The 23,843-nt window shown below is 32.8% G+C and overlaps 1 protein-coding gene across 1 annotated transcript; it reads right to left on the bottom strand.

Annotated features, from left to right (window-relative positions):
* Positions 1-2,095: 2,095 nt before the first annotated feature.
* Positions 2,096-13,867, bottom strand: LOC110092705. The gene is made up of 5 exons (XM_020817363.1): positions 13,365-13,867; positions 12,744-13,280; positions 11,177-12,575; positions 10,655-11,056; positions 2,096-2,395 (listed from the first exon to the last, which is right to left on the bottom strand). Exons 1-5 carry the CDS (start codon positions 13,865-13,867, stop codon positions 2,096-2,098), a joined length of 3,141 nt encoding a protein of 1,046 aa, XP_020673022.1.
* Between the last annotated feature and the right edge of the window lie 9,976 nt (positions 13,868-23,843).

Here is a 23,843-nt window from a genome sequence, read left to right as displayed (position 1 = left end):
TGGGTGGCAGTCTAATTTGAACTATATATACAAAAGACAAGAAAAACTGCCCAAAAACTGCAAGTTTTCAATTATGTACGTAGTGGATAGTCCCGTATGATCGTGGATCATCCTGGACAATTTTACTTTAAGTGTCAGAAACGAACCTAATGTATATTGGTATGAACTATGTTCGTATACTATCATCATCCCGTACAAACTATGTTCGTTCGGTACGAAACGGTTATTACATAGGTCGATTCCTAAAAATTCTACAGGACTGACGTAAGTCGGTTCAATTCGTCCTAGGACGAATAGGTTTCGTCCTGGGACGATTTTAAACACAGAGTTTCATCCAAGGACAAAAATTAATTTCATCTTGTATTATCTCATACAGAGAGTTTCGTCTCAATATGAATCTTATTTTTCATCTGGATGAACAGTGCACGTAAGAATCCTGAGAAGTTCATCCCGGGATGAATATTAAATTTGTCCTGGATGATTAGGACTTAGAAAATTTTCTCCTCGCATGTTCAATCCATTGCTCTTCTGAGGGGTTAATTGACATGATCGTCCCGTACGAACCAGTTCGTCCCGTACGATCAGTTCACAAAAATTGTCCGATAAGAGTGTGTGTTGTGATTTTTCACTCAATTACAATCACTTCCTTTCATTTAAAAACTTATGATTTACAAATGAATAGTTTGAAGTCTTCATCGCTTGGAGTTGATTTTTCTAAAATGTTAATACACACTAGAGCAAAAATAAAACTTCCAAAATGTTAGGAGATATATAAAAATAATAATATTTGAAATCATCAAAATAATACAAGTTGCAAGAATGTAAAACATGCAAATAGTAACTCTCTCTACATGACAAAGCCAACTGAATATGAATTAACTCCTACCAACTCTTACCCTTTGTCAGATTGATGCTTACTAAGTTAAGCATCCTTAGCTGACGCTCTAGTTTTGATAATATATATGTTGCGATTGTATCTTCATCCATTAACAAATCATCAGAATGTGAATCAAATGCTTATATTACTTTCTTCTTAAATATATTCCAAATATCCTAGACAACTTCATCAATTAATCTACCATCAATTGATTTAGAGTTGATTTATAAGTACCCTTTATATTCAAATCTTTCATCAAACTCCTTTTCCTCTAACTTGGAAAAGATATCATAGATCTTAAGATCTTCATTAGTTAGATTCTCTACTACTAATTATTCAAGCATCTCCTCATATGTGTTTATAATAATCCACTCCCCTCCAATTGACTCGAGGTCGGTAGTCGTAAGCATGGCATATCCTCCATAGGATGAGGGGCATCCACCTTAATAGGTGATGAAGGAGCTTGAGAGGTGGTATCTCCTACATCATGGAGGGTGGAGTCCTCACATCCCTCAATGGGGAGTCTAGGGACATCTACTGGTGGTTCAATATAATCACTCTTAATGAACTTCTTCGGTACCTACTATTTCTTTGGCGACATGGGCATCTTACCCTTAACTTCTTAAAATAATTTTTAATCTCAATGGCTTGTTTAGACTTAGTTATAACTAGGCCCAACTTTGATAATCTTGACATAGGGATTGGCGGTCTATCTTTATAAGGGTGGATCTTTCCATATCCAACTAGAACTATCTCCTTCAGCTCTATAAATAGGAGGTGAGGCACCTAGTGGTATCTATCCTCCAAAATAGAGGATACCAGTTACTTGACAAATTTCTTGTTTCTCCTTACCATCTTATAATTCAAGTTCCCAACTTCATGTTTGTCTTCCTTCAATACTTCCTTCTTAAATTTGTGTGATATCACACCCTTTAGGTTTCTTATACAGTATTATTTAGTCTCACCTGCTTTAACATACAAGTTTTTAACGTTTTCTTCTTATTTGGGGTCTTCCTGACATAGTAGTCCACCAAGTATGGTGGAGACCTGACTATCCAAGAGACCATCCCCTCCCCTACAGCAGCAGTGACGGAATAAAAATGACTCCCTTTAAGAAGTGGAGAGGAGGCAAGAATAGGTAGCTCCTTAATAGCTTTAGGCTCTACCTGGCTTAAAGCCTTCAACTTAATAATCTTCTTAGACTTTATTATCTTCTTTCTAACTCTTCTTAGGTAATTCTTCCGTTGATTCTTGGTTTGTGAAGGGGATCTCAGAACTTGACCCCTTCTCGAACACAGACTTGACTGCATGATCTATAATAGACTTCAACTGCTCATCCTCCCTAAAGGATACAATAGGTATATGGGCGACAGTAACCTCCTTTTTTGGAAAAGGGGGGTCAGTCCCCACCCTGACTATTATCTCAACTAGAATGATGCCATTATCGCCCTTAGTGATGAGGTTAACATTTATTTCCCCATTAACAAACACCTTGAGGGTTTTGAAACCCATTCCAAACTAGATTGAATTATTGCATACAGTTCCTTAACATATAAATCATGGTCAATTAAGAAGATTACCTTTTGAAACATTTCAAAAATTAGATTATTTGGAATTTGAAGAGAAAATATTTGAATTAGAATTTTGAAATTGAATTTGAAAAATATCTTATATTTTATCACATATACTAGATTAAAGAAGATATAGTCAAGTATACTATGACAAAATATATATGTTGATTATGATTTGAAAAAAAATGAATTCTTATTGCATATGCTAGACTACAAGGAGATATCGTAGAAAAACATATGGCAAAGATAATCTGGAATTGATTTGATGAATTTTAAAAAGAATTTTTAATATTAAAAAATTGATAGATTTTCTTCAAATTTTGAAACTCGACTTATTAAGTTTCACCCAATATGAGGGTTTACAAAATTAATAAGAAAATATAGAGATTTGGCCTCACTCTTTCACTCTACCAATTGCCTTGAAGGTGAAATGTTAAAGCTTAGGTTTGAGCTTTAAAATTTTGAATTTTGAAATTAGAGTTCACAAATCTTCTATAAATTCTCAAACTCAGCATATTAAGATTAACTCATATATGTATGCTTACAAAATTTACACAAAGATCTGAAAAGGTTTGGCTTAACTATTTTGATCCACCAATTAACTTGAAGGTAAAAATGTTAAAGCCTAAGTTTGAAAAAGGTTTCCTCACTCACATCTCTTTTGACAAGCCTTATTGATGTTGGCTACACTCATCCAATATAAAAATGGGTAGAGGGACTAAAGGAAGAAAGACAATCAAAATAACCAATGCAATAAATATTCTATGATTATTAAAGATGGAGAGAGAGAGAGAGAGAGAGAGAGAGAGAGAGAGAGAGAGAGAGAGAGCGAGAGAGAATTATCCCCAACAAAGTCACCATTTTCTTGTTTGATTAAAAATAAGAGTATTGAAAGTTAATTTTCTTTGGGAGAATTTAATTTCTTAAATTTTAGTTTTGAAATTGAAAACATCATTATAAATGATATATCACCTCGAGAGGCAAAAATATTAATCCCATATGGATTTAAATTATAAAATTATAGGTTAATCATGATCATCATAGTCAAATTAAGGGAATAACCACATATGACCCCAAAAGTTCAAAATGATGTTTGATCTAGTGTTTGATTGTGATAATCTAGATAAAGAATAATTATTTCATAATAAAAGTTATGATAATAAAATAATAAATCTTTTTGAAGAAAGAAGATATCATTCACTATCAATTATTTGAATATTATGATAATGATCATCATTAAATTTAATTTTATCAAAGAAATTTAAATGAGTTTTTGAAAAAATTAATTTTAAAAATTTATCTAGGTTCTTTAAATCTCCTATGAACACAAGCTTGTAGTTAATTACATCATAGGAAAGTTAAGTTTCTTATGATGACTCTCTATTAAAATAATCACAGAATTTTCATTTTTAGATTTTTAAAAGAATGATATCAAAGGATTAAAACTATAATTTTAAATGGTAATGGATCAAATTGGGCCACTTATTTTAGGATTCAAAAACACCTAATTTATCCGATATGTTAAACTTTAAGTTTTTATTTGAGAGGTTTTAATTTGAATTAGTCAATTTATTAGAATAATAGGATTAGATTCTCGAAGGGTGAGGAATTAAGATTCGAAATCTACCTCAAAACCTAAATCTAAATTAGGCACTGGACAATAATGGTCCAAACTTAGTTAATATAGTACAAATCTGGAGTTACCCCGGCCCGAATTGGGGAGCTAGGCAACCACCTAAGTGCTAAAAATCCATGAGTCTGATCTTTTATGAAAGAGTAGTAGGGAAGTTGATTAATTAAGTTTTAGCAATCAAGGTCGATATCTAAAGTAGATCCTAATTGGCCTCTTAATACATGTAGGGTGATTTGATGCTTGAAATAAAATATAATTAAAAATTTTTTAACTTGTTAGTTTATTTCTAATACAATGCATGCTAATTGACACAATGAATACAAAAATTGAATATGAAGCAATTTTAAAAAAGCTTAAAAATATATTTTTTTTCCCTAAAGATTGCAAAAAATTCCCTTGATAGAACAACACCTTAAAAGGTTAGGTGGTCTGCCAGAACCCATTGGTAGGGAAGTACCTAATAAGGAAGAAAAAGTTTAAAATGATACATGCAAACTCTCGAGTCATTCCTAGACTTACTTCCTAAAGCCATTCAATGTTTGTGTGAGCTTAAAATTTTTAATTTAATTAAAATAAAAATTTTTGAATCATACCTCATGAGCCTCCAATCTATTCAAGGCTAAATCAAAGATCAACATAAAATAAGTAAAGCTAGAAAAATATGTCATTTCTATAATGTAATCAATTTAAATAAATCAAATCAAATCAATTAAATCAAGTAGAATATCCGTGTGGTAAATACCACATAATATTACAGCTCACGGTCTGTAGAATTTAAAAGTAGTCTAGTACCAATGATAAGAACCAGAATTCTACACCTAAGACAATTACAAGTGACTTTGAGAATGGAATTCTTCTCTATCTTCACTTCTTCATGTTTTTGCAAGCTGTTTAGATTTGTTAGGTTCGTATATCCAAGTGAAAAGAAACTCCTCCCTGAAGGGGTGTTTTCTTTTCTCCTTAGATACTCAAAATTATCCTAATTTGGATCTCCAAATGGAAAAGAACTCTTCCTGAAAGGATGTTTTCTCCTCTCAGGATTCCAAATTGGATGTGTATCTCATCTCAAATATCATTTTAACATAAGTTAATTCAAACTTAAATTCAAATTTATTAAATTATATATGCATGAAATAAAGAAAATCTAGACTTAAATACAACCTGCAAGGTTATCCTAAGTAATTAAAATTTAAATCAACATCTCAAGAAGCTATATATATTAAAATATTTAAATCTCAATGATAGCCATGCTTAGCCATGCTCTTTTAATTTAAAGAGGGGCTTAGCAATTATAGCACCTATAGTAAACTTGTTAATTAAAAGCTTAATTTTTGCCCCCATTTTTTATAGCCCTGTATGAGCTTGGCCATCTAAAAAAAATTGTGAGAAATTAGATATTTCCTAACCTAAGGGTAATCTAATGCCTACATAAATTCATAGATTACATTAAAATTTCATAAATAATCACATCAACTAATTCTAGCAACCAGTACGCCATGAAAATCATGAAAATCTAGCACACACTGTAAAAAAAGTAAACACGGACCTAGCCTAAAACTAGAGTTAGCTATCCTAATAAATCATCTAAATTGTGTAGAGAAGGTTAAGTGGCTTGGATATATCCTATACTGGGTAATTAGTTAAAGTTTTCTGAGATTTTGATTGGTTGAAAGGCTTAAGGGGTTTTATCTTGAATTTAAGTTTTAATATTTTGAAGTCAAATTAAAAAGTATTTTAAGAGTTAAATGATTACTATCTTTGTTTATATCAAAAACATATAGTTTATTTCACCTTCCTTAGAGATAAGTTAATAGCCTCATAGGCATGGGTTACCTAGTAGTAATCAGTATTAATTAAATGACTTAATTGATTGAATATTAAAGGTTGATAATTTTTTAATTAAATTTATTATTTGTCGATTTAAAAAATTAACATTAATGTGTTCTGAAAATTAAGTTGATTATGGTATTTAAAAAAATGTAAATATATTAATTAAAGGGGTTAAATTTGACTTTTAAATTAAGTTCTGAAATTTTAATAATTTTCTAAAATACTAGGTCCTAAAATAAGTAATTAAACACTAAGTTTACTAGAATTGGATTTTTCTGGATTAAGTTATGAATTATTTAAGTTTGAGTTGAAATTTGAATTTGTGTTGACTAAAAAGTTAATATTTTGACTTTAAAAGATTTTTCGAGGGCTGACATTTTCAATAAATACTAGACCTTAAATGGAGTCTAATGCCTTTGAATTTGTTTAATTTGGAACTTTCTATAATTAGTTATGAATTTTCAAAGTTTTGATGTTTAATTGAATTATTTAATTTATTTAATTAAATGGTTTTTAATGATTTGAATCAAACTGATTCCAAGCTTCTTGAAATCACTCCCAAAGGTTAGTAATAGCTAAATTGAGTGTTCTCAAGTGTTTTAAAATTTTTGAAATTTTAATTATTTTTAATTAATTATTAATTTTCATTCAAAATTAAATTAAGCTCAAAATTTAAGTCCGATTAAGGGGATATTTAATTGTCTCTGAATAAGGGTTTAATTCTAGTTAATCTGATATATTACTTGAAATTTTATGATTTAATTTAAATTTAATGTAATTTTTAGAAGTTTTGAGCTTAACTAAGGGTTTAATTTTGAATTAGTTAAATAATGGACTTGAAGATTTAAAATTCAATGGGAATTTATACTAGGGTAGAGGGTGTCACTAAGTTTAAGTGTCTCAAGTTTCATGCCTACTACATGTCAATTTAATTTTCTAAAATTAATCTATATTACTAAAATGAGCCCTTAATTATTGACCTTAAGTGACACTTGGTTGCGTAGGATTAAAAATCAATGTTGCTAACCCTTAAAAAAACACAAATGCATCACATAATATCATAATCATATGTCCTAGAGCAAGGAGAGACTTAAACTAGGTGCAAGTGTAATCTTAGCAATCAAAATCAAGACAACTTAAATAATTTGGAAATTTGGATAATAAAAAAAATTAAAACCTAATGACCCATCAATCCATCCACAATTAATACATTTAATTATGATAATTTCTATTCAAAATTTCAAATCCAAGCTCAATGTACTAAAAAAGATTTAAAATATATAATAAAAGCAATTTTTTAAAATTACAAATTGAAATATAAATCTTGAATTTTATGAATGTAAAGTAATATAAAAAATATAATTCAAATAATTTTGGAGAAAATTATATAAAATTATAAATGTATGAAAATGATTTTCCTCAAAATTTGTAAATATTTAGATTTATATTTAAGAAAATAGCAAACATTTAATATTTGAAATTATTTAAATATATAAATATTTTAAAATAATTTTAATTTTAAATGGAAGTGCTTAAAATTTTGTGTAATTTATTATATTGCACTAAATTTTAGGATTTAAAATGAATTTTTTAATGATTTTTTAAAGTTTCTTTTAATTAAAATGATTTAAAAATAATTTAGACCAATTAATTGCTCTAGCGATGCTAGAAGGGATGTGTAATGGCCCCTGATTGGTCATTCCAAACATCAGAGGTGATGGGCCAATCATTGGCATTGATTACACAGTGGTGACAGGCCAATCATTAGTAATGATTGCATGATGGCGCAATCATTGCTTAATGATTAGTATGGCAGTAGACCCACATGGTTTCACTTAAACATGTCAACATAGTGTAGACACTATTCAAACCTCTAGCATTTTGAATGGATGGCTCTTATTGAGCCAAATAGGGATTAGATCGAACAAGCAAAACACACTGTTCTGATAAACCATGAATTAACGTAATCTAGGCTGTTGTCTGCAAGGTCAGTGTCCCATAAAATATTTAGCTCATTGATACATTAAACTGATACCCTGAAATAAAAATTAAGTCGTTCTTAAAAATGGCTTGATCATTTTGGTTAAAATTTTAAATAGGGATTGTACTAGTGAACAGAAATTTATGGGGGGATGATTTGATGATTTAAGATGCACTTTTAACAAAGTTATTTAAATATATGTGTCCTAAACTAGCGTTTAAGATTTTACTTAATCCAACCAATGGATTTGGGTAATTTTGAACCCTCTAAATTTGATGATTGTTTATGTATAACTTTTGTAGAAGACTCCATGAGCTAGAAACACCTGGATCGAACTATCTAAGCTCTTAAATAGAATATGTTTCAGTTCACCAGAGAATTAGCTTCAGTGGGGTTTGAGTGGTGGATTTGAACTAAGGGAATATAAAGTAGGATATTCAGAGCTCAAACAAAAAGATTTTGAGGCTTGAGGGATATGGAGTAATAAGGAGTTCTAAGTGTAGAATATCCCTTATTTTAAGTATTTTTCCCAATTCAAACATCCCCAGGCTGAATGCATGGGTGGGATCATTTGGCTAGACTCTCATATGGATGCCAAGTGTCATGGAGTTTTTAGGGTGATAGGGAATCAAAGAACCAAAGCATATTAGGTGGAAAGGTGATTTTGGCCCTATATGTACATGTGGAGGGTTAGGCTTGGTTTAAGCTTGAACCTAAGGCTGAGGACCAATTTAGGAAGACTCTATAAGGTGATTAAATGGGTGGGATGATTTGAAGTTGAGTGGAAATAGCTTAAGAAATTATAATGATAATTTAGTGTTGTCTTAAGTCTTTATTGATTGGTTTGACCGATCAATAGGTGAAGGGTGACCTAGGTGGTCTCAAGGGAATAGTTGAGTTGTTATTGAGGTGGCTTCAAGTGGTTTAAATAGATAGATTAGAGATTTGAGTAAAGATATGGGAATTTTATCAAATGTCAAAGTTTACTTTTGTTAAATTCACTAAAATTTGACTTGTATGAAATTTGGATAAATTTAAATTATAGAATGGAATAAGATCATGGGCTTGATAGGATTTGATTGAATGCATGTAGTGGTTTGACCAAAATGTGGAAGTTTAACCAAGCTCAAGGTTATTGACTTTGATAAACTTATATTAATGTGACTCATGATTAGTTTGGGTTTTCTTGGACCATAGATTGGAATGAGTATGAGTGGTTGAGAACTTTGATTGAGTCACATACAATGATCTGGCTAAATTTGATCTAGTTTGACCAGACTTGGAACTATTTGACTAGGTCAACTATTGATTGGGTTATGGTGAACAGTCAACCCCAAATAATTAGGGAATGTGATCAAGTGTTTTTATAAGGTTTTAGTATAATTGAGGCTTGATCTAATGTAGAAAAGTCTTATAGGTTGATTTTATCAACCCTGGTTGACTTGACCAAGTCAACCCAGATGTTGGGTTTAGACTCAATAAATTTGGTTTGATCATTAGAGATTAACGTATATGATTTCAAGGTCAGGGTGATCATTTGAATGAAAATGAACATCTAGACCCTTAAGGGGACATTTGGTCAACCCAAGTTAACTTGGTCAACCAAGTTGGACCAGGGTCAGGGATTGGGCTCAACAAGTTTGAAATTATGTTTTGAGTTGAATGGAGGTGCTATCATGAAAAGGTGAGGGAATTTGGTTTGAAATAACCAATTAAATCATTATAGGGTTTTTTGGTTAAATTAGGTTGACTTGGTTAACCAGACTTGACGAAGGTCTAGGTTTGAGTCCAATGCATTCCTAATGGTGTTTTGGATGCATTAGAGGAGGTTTCAGGATTTGATTTGATTGGTTCATATTAAAGATTAAAGAAAACTTCAATTTTACCCTTAAGGGGCACTTTGGTCATTTTGAACCTTGGTCAACTATATGTCAAACTAAGTCCACAAAAATTCAATTTAATGTTCAACATTATCATAAAAGAAGCTATGGACATGAACAATGCTCTTGGGGAAGGTCTCAAGGTCAAATCCCACAAAGTGGCAGGTATAGTGGCATAAGTTGCAAATATTTGAAGGTTTTATCGCCCTTGGAAATATATTCATTTAGATTAAGCTCAAAGTTGGAGGGCAGAACCTAGGAAAATGCTTAATCAATATATAATTAGCAGATCATGAGTTAAAGGTCATTTGACTGAGTCTTGAAGAGGCTAAAAATTTACTCAAAAAGACTTTCATGATATAATCCTTTAACTCTAGATTTTGGTATGGATTTCAAGGATTGAGTTGGGTTTTTGAATTTGATTTATTGAGTTTGAATTACCAACATAAAATCAAAATCAAATTAATAATTATGATTAATTTGATGTGATTAAAGTTTGATTTGAAGTTTGATTGGAGGTTGATTTACACTTAATTAAAGATTGAATTAAGGCTTGATTGAGGATTGAATTAAAGCTTCATTGAATATGATTGGGACTTGAATTGAGGTATAGATTGAGTTTTGAATAAAGGTCTTTTTTTTTTTTTTTTAAAAATGCTAATATTGCATAGAAGAAAAAATAAGGCAAAAACCTAGGTACAAACTACTGATAGTGTATAGCACTAACACACTCTTCCTTTAATATAGCACAAATTGAAGAAGGTAGTTCACTATCACAAAATAAATCCCAAAGAAAATAAAAAAAAAAAGAGCATGATTAGCACAAAAATCAGCTAATCTATTACAACTACGATTAACCCAATGAAAAATCACATTATTTACCTTGTTAAGAAATGAAGAATCTTCAAGATCCAATCTCCTATCCACATTCTTCGGTATACTGTGCATTTTGTGATGAATTTCTATAACATTTTTATTGTCCCCTTCTACTATAATGCCTCCAACATCATCAAATCTGTCACGTATATTATCTGTTAGAGCTAAAACAGCGGATAACTCCAGCTGGGCAATGTCCCAATGCATTTTCTTTCTCCCAAAAGCAAGAAGAAACCTTCCTTTACAATCCCTTACAATACCGCCAATACCTGCCTCATAATTCCCTTTAAGTGAAGCATCAAGGTTAATCTTAATCCAATCAAGTGGAGGAGGTTGCCATTTACTTAAAGACAGTCCAAGGGACTGATTGACAACCCAGTTCTTTGATTGAACAAGATGCTGTTTATCCTGGCTGAAAAAACTAAGAATTGAAGTAGCAATAAACACTTCACTAACTTCCGGATTCCCATGCTTAAACTTATTTCTATGATTCCAAACAAATCAAATAGCAGTAAAATACAATTTTACCATCATCATATTCCCATCTTTGACCTTCTGAAGACTATTCCAGGAGTCCTCCCATCCATTAAAAACTTGAACCTGGAATCCCCATCCTCTCTTCACATACAGCACTTTCCTGAGTTTATAGCATCTGGATGAAATATGATTGACATCCTCCACAATTCCATATCCCATTGGGCAACAAGAATCATCAGCAAGTTTCATCCTAAATAAGAAATCACCTGATGGAAGAGCATCCGTAAACATTCTCCAAATAAAGACCTCCACTCTTGCATTTAAGCCCAATTTATAAACCCATCTTAATGGCATCACTTCTTCAAGGTTTTTGAAGTTATCTTGCATAATTAATGCAGATAATGACTTACCAGACATCTTATGTTTCAATTCCATACAATCCTCCTGCAAATAAGGATCAATCTTAACTTCACAAATGAGATTAATAAGATCTGTCCTAAAGAACATAAACAGTTTTTCACTGTCCCAGTAGCCATCTGAAATGAAACTGTCCAGAGAAACATCCTCATCTTCAAAACAACCCACAAACGTTAGCCATTTGAGTAAGTACTTATCTAAAATCCAGGTATCCTTCAACACTTTAATTTTGGAACCATCACCAATTCTCCATCTAACATGATCCTTGAGTGCATTCCATCCTGATGACATTATCTTCCACGTAGAGGAACTGCTCCTACTCAGCCCATAGCTCCACCAATTAACACCATATTTAGCAATAAGATGACTGCTCAACAGTGACTCATGTTTATCAATTAATTTCCAAGCAAACTTTGCTCTCATGGCATTCCTCCTAGCCACAACAGAATGTACATCCCAGCCACCAAACTGTTTAGGCTTACAAATTTGTTCCCATGCTACATAATGAATACCCCTTTTGCCATCAAATTTGTTCCAGATGAAATCTCTACATATTTTCTCAAATTCCATCAGCATCTTCATTGGAATCATAGAATGAGACATAACAAAAAATGAAAGAGAAAGAGTAACTGATTTAATTAAAACCAGTCTACCGGCTAAGGAAACAAATTTATTCCCCCAAGCATTAATTCTTTTACTGGACTTGTCCAATAAAACCTGAAAGTCCTCCTTCCTTAACTGTCTCAATGCCAATTTGATGCCCACATACTCAAATTCATTAACCAACTTGATACCCATAAATTTGGAAATCTGTATTCTTCTCCTTCTATCCACCGAGCTACCACAAACCAAGGAAGATTTGTGGTAATTGATATTTTGACCAGTCCACTTACAGTAATTCTTCATAATCTCTCTAACCTTTTTCATGACATTCAATTTGGCTTCCAAAAACACTAGAATATCATCTGCAAATAAGAGGTGAGAAATCTTATGGGTATTAGAAGAGATCCTAATACCCACATCAGAACCCCTCCTATGAAAGGCATTAGAAAGCAATTGGGAGCAAAGAACAAAAAGAAATTGTGATAGAGGGCATCCCTAACGAAAGCCACTCTTTCCCTGAATCCAACTAGAATTCATACCATTGATCTTAATAGAAAACCTTGGAGTTGTAATACACTCCAACACTAAATGAACAAACCTTGAAGGGAATCCCAATTCAAGCATTATTTTCTCCAAAGTAGACCAGCACATGCTATCATATGCTTGCTCCATATCCACTTTAAAAGCCAAGAAACCATTGCAAGCCTTGGAAAATCTCATTTTGTTAAAAACCTTCTGAGCCAGAAGAAGATGATCAGAGATTGCCCTTCCTCTTACGAAAGTCGCTTGCTCCTCAGAAATGATCCTGCGCATGACTCCCAACATTATGTTCAATAAAACTTTAGCAATAATTTTATAAATTAAATTGCATAAGCTTATAGGACGGTAAGTCGAAGGAGTACTGGGATTAGGAGATTTAGGAATGAGCACAACTAAGGTGTCTTTCCAATCTTTATTCATTAAACCAGTGGCAAAAAATTGTTGTACAGCTCTCACCACATCCATTCGAATAGTATTCCAAAAAGCTTTAAAGAAGGAATTAGTAATTCCATCATAGCCTGGAGATTTATTACTACCCAGATTGATTATAACAACTTTAATTTCAGCAACTTCCAAATCTTTGTTCAACACTTCCCTGTCACGGTCTTCCAGCAATGTCCACGGTTATGGCCATCTAGAAAAGCTGCAGTCTCTTGATTTCCACTTCCACTGAAAAAACTTCCTGAAAACCTCCTCAATCTCTTTCGGGTCTTCAGTCATTATCCCATTAGAGTCCTTAACTTGGGAAATCCGATTAACATTCCTCCTAGAATTGGCAAAGGAATGGAAGAATTTGGTATTTGCATCACCATCTTTGATCCACTTAGCTTTTGCCCTTTGCTTCCACCACGTGTTAAGATTATTAAGAACCACATTAAGTTCTTTATCCTTAGCTTTAAGTAACCAAAGCTTCTCATCAGTCAACCAACCACATTTAGATTCTTCTTCTTGCAAATTTATAATCTCGGCTTTCAGTATGTCTTTCTCCAAGGAGAAATCCTTCAGTCTAGCCTTACTCCAGTAAAATAAATCTTTTATAGTTCTTTTGCTCTTTTTGTTAAGAACCTCCATATCATCTCCCAAGAAAGTTCTCTTCCATCTACTAGAAACAATATGTTCCGCTGTCTTGAAGGACAACCAAGTGTCTTCAAACTTGAATCCACTTCTACCTTTACAAACCATCTCAAATATCTTCAGAACAATCGGACAATGATCCGAAGCAACTCTGGAAAGGTGTCTAACCAAAGTAATTTAGATTTTGTTGATGGCCAAGGTATTAAGAATACACCTATCAAGTCTTTCAAGAATCCGATCTCCTCCCCTTTGTTGTTACACCAAGTGAATCTTGGTCCAACAAACCCAGCTTCATGATAATCATTATCATTCATAAACTTCACCATATCCAAAGATCCTTGATTGAACTTGAATCTCCTACCTCCTTTTTTATCTTCTTTAGCCAAAATGCAATTGAAATCCCCTCCAATAATAGAAGGGATATCTCTCTGAGAAGCCTCCTGTACAAGATCCCATGGACACCTCCTTTTAAGAATCTCCTTACTAGCATAAACAGTAGTAATCATCCAATCTCCTTTATTGAAAACATTGAGCTCACCAATAACACATTGGTCAGAAGTTTTCAAAACATAAAAGACGCCATATCTGATCTCCACAACACCATAATACCACCAAAAAGACCTACAGAAGGAAGCAGAAAAAAGTCCCAACCCTGCCCCATCATCCTTACAAACGAGTCTCTATCCATAGAAGAAATCTTAGTTTCAATCAAACCAACAAAGAAGACATTGTAATCTTTGATAATCTCCTTTAAAAAAAGAGAGGCCTCCCTTTTTTTGGCCCCCCTACAGTTCCAAAAAATAATTGAATTCATTAAGAAACTCTAGGGGAAGAGCCCCCGCCTCTTTTCTTCATTCCTCCCTCCACATTTCTACCTTTAGAACTGCTCTTGATAGGGCCCAAAGCTCTAAGTTCTTTAGCAAGCTTACACTTCACCAGGTCTCCACTAGAAACAATCTCCTTCTCACTATTCACAGCATACTTATTACCTTCACAGCCTTTATCATATCCCATACCAACTAGACTATCAACATTAAGAAGACACCTTTCACTGTTAACATACCCATCCCCACCATAATTGGTTTTAATGCAAACACTCCCTCTTCCATCATCCTCCATCTCATTCAACACATCAAAATTATTCAAAATGATAGGAAAAATAGGAGTATTAACATTAGAATCCATACCATCATTCATTAAAGTATCCTTAGAAGAAACAACAGCCTCCAGAGTACGGCCGAAGTCGCTCCCTGATACAGCATCTCCCTCAACATCTACATCAGGTATCTCTCCTTCTTCTAAATGATTATTGACAGCAATTTCAACCACCTTATCAACAAAATCAACACCTTGAATAGCTTTTTCAGCCACTTCCTCCTGGATACAGCCCACTTTCAACCATTGTTTCTTTGCAAGTTTCATTTTATCCTTCAGAGCAATAGTTCTTCTATTAAATTTTTTCTTCACCATGATCCAAGGACCATAAGAGTGACCAGCAACCTCTTCATAAATTTTTACTACCTCCTTGGCTTTTTTATATTCACTTTCATACAACTCCTTACCAGATTTTCCATCAGCCTTCACTTTACAATCATTTTTAAGATGTCCCACCATTCCACATCCATAGCAAAGAGTCGAGATCTTCTCGTACTCAAATCTCTTAAAAAACTTTCTAGAGATACTATCAACCCAAACACCTAGAGGAAGACACTGATCCAACTTAACTCTAACACAAACTCTGGCAAATTCTCTTATACCCCATTGGAACATATTACCATCCATCATCAACAGTTTACTAATTGCTGAAGCAATACGAGCCACATTCACTTCATCCCAACACTGTAAGGGCAAGTGAGGCATTCTGATCCAGATTGGTGAAGTTAAACCTTTAAATGAAAGAGTGGAAAACTCCAAAGACCATTTCTCCATCCCCACAATAAAGCCAATGAAAAACCACGGCCCTCCCGATAAAACACCTTCCATCATCTCATTAGACTCAAATGAATAAAGAAACCATCCTTTCCCCAATGTTGTAAAATGAAAACTACCAAACATTTTCCACTGCCTCCTTATTTCCCAAGAAACAACATGAGGGGGAATTTCCTTCCCAAAAACCTTAATCACCAAAGAATTCCTTAGCTTCTGAGAATTAGAAACCTCTCTTTCTTCTATCAATTTCACAGATTTGCCGTCTTCCGAGAAGACCATAACCTCCTCTTTAAAATCCAACATAATATATGGCTTCCTCTTCCACGGATTATAATCCACCCCATCCAATTTCTTCATAGACATTCCATCAGTAACCTTATCCGCCTCCTTGGAAAATTCAAAAAACAGAACTAGAAAAGAATTGAACATCTTTGTTAACAGGATTACAAACATTCACATTTATCCCATGGCCTAAACCAGAGATTACATTTGAATTGCCGAACCTATTAACATAAATATTCATTTCTGCAGAAGACGCCGCAGGATCAATATAAAACTGATCAAAAACATTACTAACAGTAACAGGAGAAACAAATTTCTCTTCTTCGACAATTGCCTTCCCCTTACCAGTAATGAACGAAACCTTCTAGACCGATTCCAAACCATTCTCCTTAATCATCAACGGTCCTAAAGGCCGAACGAAAGCACCATCTATATGCTTCTTACGAACAATTCCTCCCAAATCTTGATCACCAGAAACCCCATCATCAAACTTATTATCTCTCAATACCGCAGAAGAACGATGACTATCCTTCTCTCTTGACAAAACTGATCTTCTTCCTTTAGCAATTCCTACATCTCCCACCGCCGAAGATGGCCGACGGCCATCCATTGACCTTCCATTATCCAATTTCACAAAGAACGGAACCAAGCCCGGGAAAAAAAAATTTGAAAACGAACACTTTCTCTCTCTAGAATCCGTGAGCTTCTCTTTCTTGAAAACGAACTCTCTAAAAAGCCATTGAATAAAGGTCTGGGTTGATCTAAATTTAAAGTTGAATTGAAGTTTAGATTTTGAATTGAACTGGAATTGTGGATTGAGATTGAATTGATACAACAACAATAACAACAACATCAAGCCTTTGTCCCACTATGTGGGGTCAACTACCTAAATCCTTTATTGCCATTGTGTCCTGTTAAAAGTTAAATTCTCATTTAAATCTAATAAAGAAAAAACATTTCTAATATTTTCTAATCAAGTTTTTTTAGGTAGAACTCTACCTTTCGTAATATAAAGCAAATCTAATACCTTAACTTTCCTAATTGGGTCATCAGAAGGCCTCCATTTTATATGACCAAACCATCTTAGGAGACTCTCTCTAATCTTATCTTCCATTAGAGCTACTCCAACCTTTTCCCGTATATGCTCATTTCATATCTTATCTCTAAGGGTAAAGCCACTCATCCTCCTAAGAATCTTCATTTTTGTAACACTTAACTTAGTATTATGCTTCTCTTTTAATGGCCAAAATTCGGCACCATAAAGCATTGCAGGTCTCACCTCCATCTTATAAACTTTTCCCTTAATTTTGAGGGTAACGTTTCTATCACAAAATAAGCCCAATGCATTCCTCCACTTCAACCAACCAACTTGAATTTTGCTAATAATATCCCTATCTATTTCACCATCACTCTGAATAATAGATCTAAGATATTTAAAACATGAACTCTTACTAATGACTTGATTTCCCAAAGTCACAATCCCCTCATTAAGTTTATTGCTAATAAAATTACACTCCATATATTAAATTTTAGATATGCTCAAGCGAAAACCTTTAGACTCAAAGGTTGACCTCCATAATTCAAGTTTACCTTTAACTCCTTCTCTAGTCTTATCAACAAGAAGAATATCATCAACAAAAAGTAGACACCAAGGTACAACCTCTTACAAATGTGTAGTGAGAACATCCATGACTAAAGCAAAAATATATGGACTTAAGGCTGATCCTTGATGTAATCCAACAGAAATAGGAAAATACTCGGTCAAAACACCTTGTGTTTGAACACAAGTAATAGCTCATGCATATATATTTTTAATGATGTGATAATAAGCATTATTAACTCCTTTCTTTTTAAGAACTCTCCATGGCACTTCTCTTGGAACTTTATCATATGCTTTCTCTAAATCAATAAATATTATATGTAGATCCTCCTTATTCTCTCTATATTTCTCCATCAAACCTCTTAATAAATGTATAAGCGTAGACCTACCCGGCATGAATCCAAATTAATTTTGAGAAATATTAGTATCAAGCCGCAACCTATGCTCCATAACTCACTCTCACAGTTTTAAAGTATGACACATTTGTTGAGTTAGTTGCTATTTAATTCTTGTTTATTCATATTCTTGCAACTTGTATGCTTTTGATGATTCCAAATAAAATTACTTTGATTATTTTTTCTCCTAACATATTTTGGTAGAATTATATTGCTCTTGTGTGTACAAAAATTTCATGGAAATCATACTCCGGATTGCTGAAAACTTTAAATCAAGATCAGTTTAAAGTTTATTGTAATTGAAGTCTATATTTTACAAAAATCTTGAGTATGAGAGAGTGTGATTGTAATTGAGTAACTGAGCACACACCGGGGGAGAGTTTAAAATTCACAATTTTTAAACTAATCATACTGTATGAATGAACTTCATACGAGAAGATTTGTTCAGTTATTTTATCAACATGTAGTCAAATGAACATAAATGAAAATTTTTCTAAGTATGGATTGTATTGTATTAACCTATTTCTATATGCCTTCCATAGTACAAAATGGATGGGTCCCCTTTAGCTAAAAAATAATTTTAATAAGTATGAATCGAACTATACGAACCTAGTTCATATATGCCTTCTAGAGTATGAAATGGACGGGTCCCTGTTCGCTCAAAAAAATATTTTTTCTAAGTATGGATCATACTGTATGAACCCAATTCGTACATGCCTTCCAGAGTATGAAATGGAAGGTCCTTATTTGCTCAAATAATATTTTTTCTAAGTATTGATTATACTGTATGATCACTATTCATACATGCCTTCCAGAGTACAAAATTATGAGATCCATTTTTGTCCTGATGAATATAAAAATTTTATAATTTTTCGTACCAGATGAAATGGTTTTGTACCAGATGATGATCGTATACCAACTAATTTGTATGAATTCATAACATGTTCGTACGCAATAGTTTTTGAACTGTTTATACGTACGAACTCCAATCGTATTGTACGATCGTGTACGTTTAAAATTGAAAATTTTAGTTTTCTGGATGATTTTTTGTGTCTTTAATATAAAAGGTCCACTAAAACTGATGTGAAAAAGCCCTTTCTTTAAGATTTTTCAAGGAAAATTGAAAGAGAGTGTGTGAGAGAGTGTTTGAGATAGATTTCTTGCAAGTGGAGTGTGAAGGGTTCACAAAGTTACTCAAAGATAAGAATTTCTATGTGATTTTTATTTTCACTCTTCCTCTTGTCTTTCTAGATTGCTTGTGAGAATATCTTTGAAGAAGATCTAATTCTCAGTTGATACTTGGTGCGTGTGAAAGGACAACAGCTCTGCCGATACTTGGAGAGTGTAAAATGACGATGGTTCTTTGCCTACACTTGGTGGGTGTGAAAGGACGATGGTTCTCTGCTGACACTTGGAGAGTGTGAAAGGATGACGGTTCTCTACAAACACTTGGAGAGTGTAAAAGGATGATGGTTCTTTGCTGACACTTGGAGAGTGTGAAAGGATGATGGTTCTTTGCCGACACTTGGAGAGTATGAAAGGATGATGGTTCTCTACCGCACTGGGGATTGGTGGAAGTGAGGTTCTGTAAAGGCTTCTCCGCCTTGCAGTGGGGGCAAAAGGAGAGACACTTTGGTAATAGTGCAATACCTAAAGAGGAAGTCCTCACGGAGTGGATGTAGGTCTTATTTGACAGAACCATTATAAACCTTTGTGTCTTTTAAATTTTTGCATATATTTACTGCAAGTTATTTTTTGTGGTTCAAAAGTTATTTTAAAACTTTAATTAACTTGCTTTGAGAATCAACAACATTCAAATTTTCAATCCAAGAGAAATTTTTAAAATTACTAATTCATACCCCCCCCCCTCTTTGTTAGCCTTGGGAAATTAGTTTAGGTTTAACAATCTAATCAAGTTTTAATAAGTGGTATTAGAGCTTTGTTTCAAAATCATCAGTTTAGGCTACTTTTTGAAAAAAGAGAATGGCTACTTTTGGAAACTGAAACACACTAGAAGATTACTCAATCACTAGACCTCCTTTATTTGATAATATCTCTTTCAATTTTTGGAAAGCACACATGTCTACATTTTAGCAGTCACTTAATTATCGCCTGTGGATCCTAATTCAAGAAGGGTATACTAGGCCAACTAGATTAGTTGATTGTATTAGAGTTGAAACACCCTTTATTGATTGGACTATAGAAGAACATGACTTAGCATAACTAAATACAAAATATTTAAATAGTTTCTTTTGTGCACTTAAGTCAAAAGATTATATGTTGGTTTCCACTTGCAAAAGTGGAAAGGACATATGGGATAGACTTTGTATTACTTACGAAGGGACTAATAAAGTAAAGCAATCTAAATTAAACATCTTGTTACATGAGTATGAATTACTTCGCATGAAACCCAATGAATCTATCTTTAACATGTACACAAGATTCACTCAAATAATCACTTCTTTATATGCATTAGGTAGGCAACTAACGAGTGCTTAAATGATTATTAAAATTATTTATTGTTTGTCTATTATTTATGATTCTAAAATAACTATTATCACATATTCTAAAGATTTAAATGTTTACTTAATTGATAATCTTCTTGGATCACTAATTACTTACGATCCAGGAGTAAGTCAAAGGAAGATTGATACATGTGAACAACGAAAGGAGAAGAACATTGCACTGAAAGTGGAGGAGTTAGAGAGTGATTTATCACAAGCTAAGGATGAGGATAACATTGGCTTAATGACTAGGCAATTCAGAAGTTTTCTAAAAAGAAAGCAAAAGAGACATAAACAGTGGAACAGAGGTAAGTTTAACAAAAATATTAAGGTTTCTAATGTGTGATTTGCTATGAATGTAGGAAACCTGAACATACAAAATTGTACTACCCTAATCTCAAAGTCACTCCTATAAAGGAGAAGATAAAGGAGAAAGCAAGTTTGAAGAAGGGCAAGAAGAGATTTTAGAGAGCTTTTTGGGCGGACTCAGCTTCAGATTTGTAGAAATAGAAAAGGAGAAGGAATTCACCAACCTATATTTAATGGCTGATAATCTTGATTAGTCAGATCAAGAAGAGGTATGTGACTTGACTTATGCTGAATTGTTAGAAGTTTCTAAAAGAATTCATGATGCGTATAGAAAACTTAAAAAAATGTAAGATAGTTTAAATCTTGAAATGTTAGAATTGCAAAGAGAGCATGAAATTCGTAGGAAAGATCACGCATGATAGATAACAACCACATGAGCTTACTTGATGAATTTAATGACTTGAACAAAAAGAATGATCTTTTAAATTCATCCTATATGAAATTGGAAAAAGATTTTAAAAATTTTAAGGATGAATCAAAAAATAGAGAGCACTATTTGAAATTCAATAACACTATGTTAAAGGATGAAAATTTATTTCTTAGAATAACAGTAAAAGCTCTTAAAGAAAATAGGAAATCCCCTAACACTTGAATATTTTATGAATCCTATTTTGAGATCCAAAATTTTAGAACCCAGGAAGAGATAGAGTAATTATAGAAGATTGAGAAATTCATTTTCGGGTGTCAAATGTTTTTCTTGTGGGATTAATGGACATATTGCACACACTTATACTTCATATAAAAAAACTCATTTAGTGTGGAGACCTAAGATGCATAAACCTAGTCATATCATACATGTATCTATTTTTATTTTGCCAAAAGAAGAACAAAAACTTGTTTGGATTCCCAAGTCTAATATTTGATTGTTTTGCAGGAATGCTCTCATACAAGGCATCATGAGAGTATTTGGTACCTGCATAGTAGTTGCTCAAAGTATAAGATTGGAGAAACTAAGCAATTTATATCGTTGGAAGCCTGAGGCAAGGTTACAATTGGAGATAACACCACTAGGAAAGTGGTTGGAACTAGTATGATCGAAAACTTGAAAAACATTTTAATAGAAAATATATTGCTTGTAGAAGGCTTAAAGCATAATTTGTTAAGTATAAGCCAGCTATGTGATAAAAGATATTGTGTAAAACTTTTTCCCACTAGGTGCATAATAAGCATAAAAGGAAATGATATTTTGCATGGAATTAGGGTAAACAACATTTATAATTTAGATTTGAATTATATTAAAACTCCTAATACTTTTTATTTAAAAATTATTTCAGATGATTCATGGTTATGGCAAAGGAGACTCTGTCATGCTAGCATGAAAAGCTTTAAGAAAATTACCCAAAAGGATTTCGTTAGAGGTATATCAAAACTAGACTTTATTAAGGATCACCTTTGCGATGCATATCAATTATGAAAATAGGTGAAGCCCTCTTTTCAGTCTAATGAGGATCTTAGAACTAGTAAACCTTTGTAGATTATTTATATGGATCTTTGTGGACCAGTTAGTACTATTATTCTAGGACGAAAAGTATATGAATTTGTGATTGTAGATTATTTCTCAAGATTTATGTGGGTTAAATTTTTATTTCATAAAAGTGAATCATTTGAGGAATTTAGAAATTTTTTGGCTTGGATTTAGAGGAAATTAGGGTGTGAGATTTTAACTATTCAAAGTGATCATGGTGGTGAATTTGAAAATGAAAATTTTAAGGATTTTTGTAAAGAAAAAGGGATTGATCAAAATTTTTTGCACCTAGAACCCCTCAGTAGAATGGGATAGTCGAAAGAAAGAATAGAATATTAATTGAAGCCGCTAGAGCCATGTTGGTTTACTATTCACTTCCTAAATATTTTTGGATTGAAGCGGTTAGCAATGCATGTTATGTTTCGAATAGGGTGACATTAGGTCAAAATTGAATAAAACACCCTATGAGATTCTAAAGGGGAGAACACCTAATTTGTCACATTTACATATTTTTGGATGTAAGGTGTTGATACATAATAATAGAAAATCTACCTTAAGAAAATTTGATCCAAAATTAGATTAAAATTTTTTTCTTGGATACTCTAGTGTTAGAAAATCTTATAGAGTATTTAACAAAATAACTTTGATAGTTAAGGAGACCATACATGTTGTTTCTGATGAATTTGGAATTTTGGAAGAGCCAAATTTGGAAGAGGATGAAATAGAAAATAAATCCCAAAAGATTGAGAAAATTAATTTGGAAGAAAAATTGAAGATAGAAAACCCATTGTCTAGAGATTTAAGGTTTTCTAAAAATAGTCCTAAGAAATTGATTTTAGGTGAACCTAGCGAGGGTGTTAGGACTAGGCGTAGACTAAGCAAGAAAGTTAATCATTATACCTTTAGTTCAATGATAAAACTCATAAATATAAATCAAGCACTTTCAGATGAATTTTAGATTTTGGCAATGCAAGAAGAATTAAATGAGTTTGTGTGAAATAATGATTGGGAATTAATTGCAAGGCCAAAGGATCAAAGTGTAGTTGGAACTAAGTAGGTGTTTTAAAATACAATGAATGACTAAGGAGTTGTTGTTAGAAATAAGGCTAGATTAGTGGCAAAGGGGTATAATCAGATTGAAGGGACTAATTTTGAAGAGACTTTTGCCCGTATAGCGAGACTTGAAGCAATTAGGGTTTTATTAGACTTTGTTATTTTAGATTATTCAAATTGTTTCAAATGGATGTTCAAAGTATCTTTTTGAATGGGGTGATACAAGAGGATGTTTATGTTGAACAACCTCCAGATTTTGAAAATTCTAAATACCCAAATCATATATTAAAATTTAAAAAGGTATTATATGGATTGAAACATGCACCTAGGGCTTGGTAAGAGAGCTTAATCACTTTCCTATTGGAGAGATATTTTGAAAAAGGAAGTGTAGACACCACTCTCTTTTTGAAGAAATTCGGAGACAATATACTCATTGTACAAATTTATGTTGATGATATCATCTTTGGATCTACAAATAAAAATTTTT

The sequence above is a fragment of the Dendrobium catenatum genome, unplaced genomic scaffold, assembly GCF_001605985.2.
Source record: "Dendrobium catenatum unplaced genomic scaffold, ASM160598v2 fragScaff_scaffold_920, whole genome shotgun sequence".
Classification (NCBI taxonomy): domain Eukaryota; kingdom Viridiplantae; phylum Streptophyta; class Magnoliopsida; order Asparagales; family Orchidaceae; genus Dendrobium; species Dendrobium catenatum.
This window is presented reverse-complemented; position numbering and strand designations above follow the sequence as displayed.